Genomic DNA, 11,101 nt, shown 5'->3' on the forward strand with positions numbered 1-11,101 from the left:
ATTATGCCCAGGAGCAGAGTCATTACACTGCTGGAGAGCAACCTTGAGTTCACAGACGGCAAAGAAAACATAAGGACCCCATTCAGGCTACAAAAATAAATTACCTAACCTTTCCTGTTGACTCCAGCATAAGCTTGGAGGGAGCTGAACAAAATATATTGTAAAAATGCTCTGCCAGGAATGAAGCTACTTCAGAGAAGTTGGATATTGAAGATCCCTGAATTTTGTGCACCAAGGGAGGACGAGGTGATTACTTATCTGTTATTTTCATCACCTTCTTCCTAACCAATGGTAAAGGAGTGGATAATGTGGGTGAGGGGACATAGGTTCTCCACAAAGTTTGAGGTAAGATCTTAAGAACCCTCCTATATCGGGCACGAGGTTCCTTAAACTGAATTTAAAAGAAGACATCTTTATTCTTCCTAAGTTTCCTACAAGGAGCTTTGTGGACACACCTAGCTAAAGCACACTCTTCATCCCATCAAGGCACAGGTCGCCTGCAAAACTTCCCACACGTTCGAGGAATAGAGGAATGGCCAGCCTGATATACTGTTAAGTTGGTGTGAAATACTGCTCCACATCGTCAACTCTTTGAAAGTTGGGAATACGACAGTCAAGACTACAGTGATCTGCAAACTCTGCCCAATCAGTCGTACCCAGACACCAGCAAGGAACACACTTCACCGGCACAGAGCTGCTTGCTTTTCCCTCAATAGGGTAATGATTAATACCATTCAAGTCAGACAAAATCACACATGAAAAATTAAGTGAAGAATCACGGGAGACCAAAGTAAGATTAGTAACAGATGAAGTGACAGTTTGTACACGAAGTGTGGCAGGTCTCCCGTGCTCTGACGAACGAGGTCCAAATCCTCGACCAAAGATGCCAGGAGATCACAACAGGCATTACATATAGTTTCACCCTGCAAAGCATGATGTCCATTCATGTCACCTAGAAGAAAAAATGGCCCAGCAAGCTGACGAATAAAGTGGTCATTGCACAGAGGGGCACGGAAGGGGGGGGGGATAAATATAAAAAACAGAATACGTAATGCCTCCCCAGGTGTAACTGAACAGCCACAGCCTGAAGGAGGGACCAGACAGGAAATGAAGTAAATGGAACATCAATACAGCAGAGGAGAGCACAGCCACTTCGAGAACCACAGTCCATAAAAGCTGGTGAGTGAATGACTGTATATCCTCTTAGAACAGGGAGAGTCTTGTCTCCCACCATAGTCTCCTGAAGGCAAACACAGGTGAAACTCAGACACAAGCAGCTGAAATTCCTCCCAATCTGCTCAAATACCTCGACAATGCGGCTGAAAAACAACTATTACTGGACGAGGCATGGCTGGTTTCTTCACAAAAATGATAGCAGAATTTTGCTGCAGCTTCTGCAGAATATCATGAATGGTTGGTTACATACACTGCCGCTGCACTTAACCCTCCAAAACCCTGAGTTGGTGTGGGTGGGATTTTGTGGGGAAGGTTCTTAGCATACTACTATTCACCAATCAGGTCATAGTCCCAAAGATCATAGGACCCAACCTGGAGTTTCCTCCTCATTTATGTTTTGAAAATGTACCGAACCGTCACCCCAGGGTGACGATGGTTTCTACCGGGTTAAACTAAGAAGAGAAATCTTGTGAAGTCTCTTGAAATTTTTTAGTGAGAGGAAAAATAAAAGCATTTGGGGGCCAAATGCTGATCACCAGCAAAATATCTTGGCTAAGGTACAAGCTACCTACAAATCTAATTTTGAGGAAATATCTCTATCCATTGCTGAAATATTGGCCAAAATATAATTTGATATGTGACGGCTGGTATTTGGTTGCTTTTGATAAAATCCTAACCAATACTTAATCACTTCTGCCCATTCAAATAATTGCTGTTTTGTCATGGTTTGGTGAATGTTCTTCCACAACTTTTACAGATATTTCGGGAACACACACACACACACACACACACACACACACACACAAACTCTGTCTCCTCGCCTTGCTAAAGCCGGATGATAAAATTCATTACTTGTCTGTAGCAACCCAGCTCTGTTCATGGGTCTGTAACAGTGCGTATTATAAACAAGTATGAATATCAAACTCTAATACCAGAATTACGTCAAATAACCAGCAGGTAAAGAGAAAAGCTTTTGGTAATAGGGATGTATAAGTAACCTATTGTGTTATTTTCCTCTCAACACTGCCTAGAGGATAAGTTAATTTTGTTATAACAGCCTTATTACTCCATCTGAACCGGTTGTTGATACTCCTCCAGTGACGATTCCACATGATACATTAGGCAGTTTTTTCACATATAAGATCTACTGCATCTGGAATCGTCTACCAGCACAGGTAGTTGACACTTGGTCGACAGAGCAGTTCAGGGTTATGCCAGACCTCACTTTGTGGTACATTGAATATTTCTTCCAATTTCCTAGCCTACCCTTTCTCCCCCTGGTTAGGTGTACTTCCTTTTCCGTGCCCGTTCCGCAGGTGGAGGAGGTGGGTGTAGACAACCTTCATCTCTGCTATACTTTCCTCTCGCTGAGTAACAATTTATACCTGGTAAATTCATTCATGGTACCCCTGAGGTACAGGTCATAAGACCTTCTGAGGTACTACTTCTCCTTGGAGAGCCCTCCCCTCCTCTCTCTCTTTCTGCGTCAGATTAAGAAACATTTCCTATAATGTGTTATCCCAGGGATCTTATACTCGAAAATCGGTGAAATCTGCCTGTATATTGACTGTATTTTTTTTTTTTATGTGTCCGACTCTGGGCATAGACTTCACAGCCTGCTATCATGGCCCAGCAGTCCTCCTACATACCATACACCTCTACATGTCACCACTTCGGCGTTAACACCCACCGTCCATATTGAATACATGCTAGGGCTGTCTCATACAGGACTGATGTATTGGTATTAGCGGGGGTATTTTTACGACATGTCGGCTGGTCTTCTGGTAGATCAGTAAAGCCTGATTTAATGAAATTCAGATCCTTAAACTGTTCCCTGCTCCAGCGGGGATTTGAACCTGCGTCTGTTAGAACGGCAAGCTACCTCACTGCCGATTGAGCCATGCCTAACAATTGAAGAGTTTTCTTTGATGACTAAAATATGCATTTGTGAAGTAGAGTAAAAGCCTGTAAAAAGACCACTTAAGAACAAAAGTGATGCTATGAAATCTTGCTTCATATAGGCATTTTATTAGCATAAACTGATAAATGACGGATTTTGCAAGAAGTGTTAACGGATTGTTCCACTGGCTTTTCATGTGCCCGTAGGGCAGGTTTGTAAACAAAGTTTTTGTCAGTCTGTGGTAGGTGGCCCTTTTGTTGTTTGTGAATACTTGCTCCACAACGTGGTGGGGCACTGGCAAACAGAGAGCCCGTCAGAGAACAGCAGAACAAAAGCAGCAACAGGCCAAAAAAAAAAAAAAAAAAAAAAAGAGAGAGAGAGAGCAGGGACGCCAACCAGGGACACAGGCAAGAGCAGCATGTGGAAGGCAAAGAAAAGGCAGCAGGGCAAAACAGCAGGTGTTGAAAAAAAAAAAAAAAAAGTCCCTCAAGTCCGCTGATCTGAGTCCGTGATGTCTGTATACTCAGAGTCGTGCTCTTGATCTAGATTCTTGTACAGCTCCAGGTCTCCCGAGTCCCAAAGGCGAGATGGACAGCCAAGCTGGGAGTCACCAAGGAGCCTGTCAATCGCTGCACATATGCTGCGTTCGAGTCTGACAGCGAGGAGCTCACGAGTTAGCACAGCATCATCGGACTCAGCAGAACTAGGTGGCAGGTCCGGGGCAGGAGATGGGCATGCAGGTGGCTGATCCGCAACAGCCTCAGGTGTAGAGGGAGAGGCAGAAGGCGTGAGGGCAAGCGTGAGGTCCATACCCTCTGCAGCGGATGGAGAAACCAGGGAGGAAGGGCCCTCGACGTCCAGGTGGGCAGACGAAACGGAAACAGCAGCCCCCTTCCCCTCGGCTGCTGATGGCAAGGGGTGGACCTCAGCAACAGTGGTAATGACTTCCGGATCCATGTCCGTGGTCGGTGCCGGGTCAGTAATCGGGGAGCCAGACGCGCCAGTCGCCCTGTTTAGGGGACCATCCAGGCGCAGCTGTTTGCGTGGTGTGCTGTGAGGCCGTGGTGGAGGTGGCCGTGACTGCAGCTGCGACTGAGGCCGCCGGGGACGACGCTTCTGACGAGGGACTGGACGCACATCGCCGGCAAAGCTCCGGGGGATGGCAAGTCTCGGTAGTCCGTTCTCCTCAAAAGTCTGAGGGAGGAGAACGCACAGAAGAGCCTTGTCATTCCCACAAAAAGCCCGTGCCGTAGCGACGCACATCGAAACGAGGAGATTCATCTCCCCAGAACACCCAGGACCTCGAGGCCGGCGTCTCCGGGCCGTGAAGCGCCGCCGTGCATGGGCAGAGCCATGCACAGCAACACCTCCCGGCCCAGTGACATCCATAGCCTCCGGACCCTTGGGTGACTAACGGAGACGAAACTCCACAGTCTCACCCTCGCCAAGAGAGCACCGAAGGTGCCAGGGGTTCGGAGCAACGATCCCGAGTCTGTGTACAAACACATCAGCACCGGTGTCCCGGCGTCTGATGAAGCTGTACCCAGACTTCACATTGAACCACACCATCGCACCTGTGATCTTCATGGCTCCCGGTGGCTTCGAACTACTGCTGGATGCCCCCCTCAACGGGTCGTAGGCGGTAGCAGTAGAACGGAGAATTGCTCGTTGCTCAGGCATGAGGAAGTCTGCCCGGTATGAAAGCTGGTCTGGGTGGCCCTGGAAAACGTGACATATACTTCAAATGTCGCCCGAACTTGTTATTTATTGAAATTTATACCTGTATCTCCCCAGTAACAGTGGAGATATATAGGAATATATCAGACGGCTCTATAAATCACAGTAGTCCTCCATAGGCCTATGTACCGAAGAATGATCATTGTCAAAAGTTCAAAACATGAAGATAATGTCTTAAATTAAAAGATTATTAAGAATTCTGAGGATGGTTAGCATTTACTTGTATACAGATAATGTGATACGGTTCGTGCTTGAACCAAAGCTATTTGACTTAAATGAGATAATCTGTTCAACAGAAGACTCCGTTCAACGATTAAACACCAGTGTTTTGCATATTTTTACTGAACGTAACTTGAAAATATAATAGCATTCATATATTTAGAAATTGCTTATTTATATTTACACCCCTTAACAAGGTAGCAAACATTCTTTTTAGATGCAATATACAGTATCTAATACAGAATTTTGCATCATTTAAAAGTATTGGCCCCCAATTCACTGCACTAAGATATCCTTTTTGATTTTGCTAAATACTACGCTAATTATCGTATTTGTACGATTCACACGCACCATACCATTTCCACAAGGAGTATAAAAAGTATAAATTGGGGACGAAGAGTATGTTCTTAATAATAAAATAAAGAAGTAATTCCTGACGATGCGGCCAGACTGTTCAACAGCATGCTACATAGGAAGAAACAGCAACCACATTGTTTTAGGCCACATTACAGTATATTGAAATAGTTCAAACAGCCCGATAAAATGTGGTGATGGTACCACTGTGTATGAGGGGGCGGTACAGTATTCTTGGCTGTTGCCTGAACTATAGCCCAACCAGCCACTTTACTTTGAACGAGAGACAGGAGTGTCCAGCCTAGATTGATGCATTATATTTAATGATTTAATTTTATCAGAGTTGTAGAACAGATTGTTAAATCGATTCTTAACATGTTGTATTGTCATTATACACTGTGCATGTACCGCTATGCGTATAACTGGTGACTACGCATAAATTCAGTATGTTCAGTGCATTAGAATATAGAAGAATATATATCACTGTTAAAACACTATTGGTTAAGAGATTCCTACAACGTTTACTTAAAAAAAAAAAAAAATAGAACATTCACTACATTGGGACCTGACAAAGTCTGTTATAGGTTCTTCCATGACTCACTACTGCAATTGTCTGTTTTCAGGCTGGTCTGTATGAGCAGTGGAAAAAGGAAACACTGGAAGCCGCTGCACGTGAAAGTCGAATGAAACAGAGGGAAGAAATAAAACAGCAAGGGCAGGATGGAACAGAACACAGCCAAACTAATTTCAGGAGTCTGTCTGTTATCCATGTGCAGGGACCTCTGCTGCTTCTCCTGGTGGGCATCACCCTGGGCAGTGTGGCCTTTGTAGTGGAGAGGCTGCTGGTGTCGGAGCCTCACCCTTCACATACACCTGGACCTAAGAGACAAACATTAGACTGAGTAATTTTCCCTACGATTCTCGCAGGCATTTATTTTATTTGAAATAAAACAGGCCCATAACATAATTTAGTATTTGACCTCTTCAGCCTTAGGGCATAATTATTGTTGCATTCATACTATTAGCAATCATTTGGAGGAAACATAAATAATGTAGAAAAGGCGTCCAGAGGTACATAGTGTACGGTATTAATATTGTATTTTCAATGCTAAAAAAAAAAGAAAATGTTGATAAGTCCCTATACTCTTATAAGGTGTATGCGGAGGCGGCCTGCAGTCCTAATTGTCCCAGGATCGAATCCCGGCTGGGGCAGGGAACAGTTTAAGGATTTGAATTCCATAAAAACAGACTTTCCTGATCTACCAGAAGACTCACCGACATGTCGCAAAAATACCCTCGCTAATACCAATACACCAGTTCTTTATGAGACAGCCCTAAAATGTATTCAATATGGACGGTAGGTGTTAGCGCCGAAGTGGTGACATGTGGAGGTGTGTCGGAGGACTACTGGGCCTTGGAATAGGCCCTGAAGCCTTTGCCCAGAGTTGGACACATTAAAAAAGAAAACAGCTCGTAACAGAAAGGTGTTAACATTAAGTATTCTTCCTATTCTTAGGCAATGAATAAACTATACTTATAGCAGGAATTACAACTGTGTTTTTTTTCCTTCACCCTTCATGCATTGAAATGATGACAGTACAGCAAGATAGAAATGTGTTGTTGACATTTGACAAGCCTGTTTTCAAGAGAGATTTTAAAGAAGGAAGCCTTCATGATGTGGCATTGATATAAATGCGCAGTTCCATTGCATTCCTATAAACGTCCCCTAACACCCTGTCCCTCGAAATGACAGTGGTGGATCTCAGGAAAAGGACAGCTTTAAAATTCAGTCTGTTGAGACGACAACAATAAGAACAAAATCATCACCACTCCCATCAACAGAAACAACACCCATCACCACCACCACCACAAACAGCAACAGCATCCACCACCACCACCACCACAAACAACAAGAGCAACAATAATCCTTGGCTCTGGCTACCCCCCAATCAGCATCACCACCAAAACCAGAATCACCTCCATCTGGCTAGAGACACACATACACTAATTATAGGAGAGACCTTCACAACTGAAAACAGAACAACATTTTGAAACGTTAAACAGTGCACCAGTCTCAAACATCAACACCACTGTGCACACTTTCAATACAACAACCCAAAGCGCAGACAAAAGACACATACCTAGATGCAACAGAAAGAGACACAAACCTAATTTCACACCAGAAATTCAAGGCCTCATCAGTCAATGTGACACACTACAACACTCCATGCACGAGACACCTTGCAACAAATAAAAGCACTCAACACTCAAATAAACAATAAAATTTCAGAGCATTAAACTCTAAATTGGAATAATTATCTCCAAACACTTGATCACAAACCAAACACCAGCAATCTCTACAAAACACTAAACAGCATCACACTCTCCAGCTGCAACACTACACAGTCACACGTTGCCATCACAACAACAGACACCATACCCTCAAACAAACAAGAAATAAACACTCATCAATCATTTTCACACGTCAGCCATCTAAACCCCCATTGCGTAGACCGACGTGTCATCCGATGCAAGAGACAGTTCTCCACAGACCCAGGCTTCGCACCCCTCTCTCACAACCAGACAAAGCACATCATTAGCATCTTTAAGCACTCATCTGCCTGTCGCCCAGACAGCATAAGCAACGTACACCTTAAACATCCTGGATTGCAAGGTATACAAGTTCTCACCAACATATTAAACTACAGCTACTCACACAACATAATGCCCAACGTCTGGAAGCATGGTACTATAATCACTATCCCCAAACCAACAAAGACCCCACATCACCTTCCCCATGCTGCCTCATCACACTCCTCTGCACCCCCTCCAAAGGCACTGAACGACTGGTATTACAATTAATAACACCTCACATCCCCCTAGCCCCATCACAACATGGTTTTAGGCTGCAACACTCCAGAAACACTTTTCTTACAGATATTACACAAAGGGTTTTTGATGATATCAGTTCAGCTAGGCCACCACACAGAACACTCCTAGTCACACTAGACAAAAGCAGTGCTTTTGATGCCATCCCCCGCCACAACCTCACAAACAAAATATATAACACAAACATGCACAATAACACAAAAAGGTGTCTGGCAAACTATTTAGCAAGTAGATGTGCACATGTAACAATTCCCAGTCAGTCACTGAACATCAGAAACTTCACAAACGGCGTCCGTCAAGGATCAGTATACATGCACGACATACCCACACCACACACCACAAATACACATATCTTCCTATGCAGACGACATAACGTTTACATGTACACACCAAAACGCAAACACAGCCGCACACATCATGCAACCTTACCTCAGCACATTACATGAATGGTTCACCACAGGCTCACAATACTCCAGCCAAATCTACAGTGACCCTTCTCATAAACTGGACAGCAGGAAAAAAGTCACATTCCACACCTCACCATAAACAACACTCCCCTAACACACACACACACACACACACACACACACACAGGGATTCAATCTAGGCGGACGTGTGACACCGGCGCTCTGTACCAAATCATCACGGCCAGTGGCATTACCTAAATAGTATCTTTGTATGAGTCAAGCTCAGTACCAGGTTATACTAAATGATTGTTCATTATTAAAAGGAAAAAAAATAATAAGTTTAAACAAGACTTGTACAAACAGGAAATAGAACCAAGACGAAAGAATACGCTGAGTCATCTCTGAGGTTTGTTTAGACTACAACAACACGGAGTTTGTAAGAACATGCTTTGCACTTTAAGTATTGCAAAATGGATACATACTTCAGTAAAACAAATTTGGAAAAGAAAAGGGATAAAGGTAAAAAGCAAAATGATGATTTCTACCAAGAACTGGTTGAAGTAGAGACCCACAATAGACTGGTTGAACGTGTAAACAAACTAGAAATGGCTTTCAAAAATGAAATTGATGAAATACAGAAGCAGATGCACTTGCAAAAGGAAGAAATAGAAAAACTAGGAAGGGAGGCCAATAAGAAAGACACAACCATCAGTGAACTAACAGTGGAATTGAGTACACTTAGGAAGAAAATGAGTGAAATGGCAAGTACAGTAGTCAATCACGACAGTGTTATGGAAGAGTTCAAAAATGACACAGAGACAATTAGGCAAGCAAGCAGTCTTATTGACCAGAGCAGTGATATTGAGGAGAAGATAACACAAGTGAATGAGGCTGTGCAAAGCTACAAAAATGATGTAGAAACCACGAATGCTGAAATGGTGAAAGTAAAGAAAGACTTAGAAACAAGGGTGGAGGAAAAAAGCATTAAAAAGGAGGTGAAAAGAATAATCCAAAACAATCCAAAGTTAGTCATAGATTCAGTAGAGATAAACAAATCAATAGTAATCACTGGTAAAGAAGAGGAAGAAGTTAAAAACAAGATCACAAGAGACAAAAAGGAGATGGCAAATGTAATGAGCTTACTGAAAGAAGTATCAGAGGAAATCTGTAGTAAAGACATAGAGGAACACAAAAGGTTAGGGAAATACGAGAAAAGCAAGACAAGACCTCTAAAGGTGACTTTCCAGAGTGTAAACACCGTGGAAGAGATACTAAAAAATGCAAAGAATCTTAAGGAAAAAGAGGAGTTCAAATATGTATGGATAAAAAGATGCCTAACACAAGAGGAACTGGAATTATTGAAAGAGAAAAGGGAGGAAGCAAAAACAAAAAATGAGGGAAGATCAGAAGAGGAGAAGAAATTTTTTTACAAAGTAATAGGATTGCAGGTACGAAAGTGGTACACAAACAGGATGGAAGAAAAAGGAGGAAGTTAGTAGAACCATGTCATGACAAGTATATAAACAAGATGATAAATTTGATGTACTCAAATGTGGATGGAATGGTATCTAAATTACTAGAAATGAATGATTATTCAGAGAAAATGAACCACAAATAATATGCCTAACTGAAACAAAATTAATACCAAGGATATCAAATGACATACTAAACTTAGAGGAATACAATATATGGAGAAGAGACAGACATTTAAAAAAAGGAGGAGGAATTATAATATTAACTAAGAAAAATCTAAAAGTCAAGAAAAAAAAACTAGATATACCATCACAAGTAGAACTGATTGCAGTAGAGATCGACACATCTGAAGGTAAAGTAATTGTAGCCAATTTGTACATGCCACCCAGATCAAACACATGGGAAAGAGACAAATATGAGGACCTGGCAGAGAGTACAATTCAGAGTGTAAGATAATTGCTACATAAAATGGAAGAGAAATCGGAAAGAATTATACTAACTGGGGACTTCAATACAAATATAAATTGGAATACTCTAGATATAATTAGCCAAGAAAGCTGTTGGGACCAAAAGCTCATGGATCTCGTGCAAGAGTTTTTCTTAACGCAACATGTGAGGGAAACCACCAGAAAAAGAGGACTTGATGTACCTTCAGTGCTAGATCTAATATTTACAAGGCAAGAAAATGATATTGACAGTTTAATATATCACCCTCCACTCGGCAAAAGCAATCATGCAGTACTAAATTATAACTTCAGGATAGCATATGACATAGTAAACAGCAATGATAGTTACAAAAAGAGCCCAAACTATAAAAAGGGAAATTATCAAGACCTAAAGAAGTATTTCTTAGAAGTTGATTGGGAAAATGAGCTTAGAGGACAAGATTTAAATCCTGTATATAAAAAAAAATTTGTGAATTTTATGAAATAGGAGTCCAGAAGTA

At 42.3% G+C, this 11,101-nt stretch overlaps 1 protein-coding gene across 1 annotated transcript in view; it reads left to right on the forward strand.

The window, feature by feature from the left end:
* Positions 1–6,288, forward strand: part of LOC145395584 (ionotropic receptor 93a-like) — a 44,935-nt gene extending 38,647 nt beyond the window's left edge. The window contains exon 8 of the mRNA XM_080269155.1: positions 6,010–6,288. Coding sequence (XP_080125281.1) covers positions 6,010–6,288 — 279 coding nt within the window. The remainder of the gene's footprint in view (positions 1–6,009) is intronic.
* Positions 6,289–11,101: the final 4,813 nt, after the last annotated feature.

Source organism: Coenobita brevimanus, chromosome 32, assembly GCF_032717465.1.
Source record: "Coenobita brevimanus isolate Jiangsu-jjx chromosome 32, ASM3271746v2, whole genome shotgun sequence".
In the NCBI taxonomy this organism is placed as follows: Eukaryota; Metazoa; Arthropoda; class Malacostraca; order Decapoda; family Coenobitidae; genus Coenobita; species Coenobita brevimanus.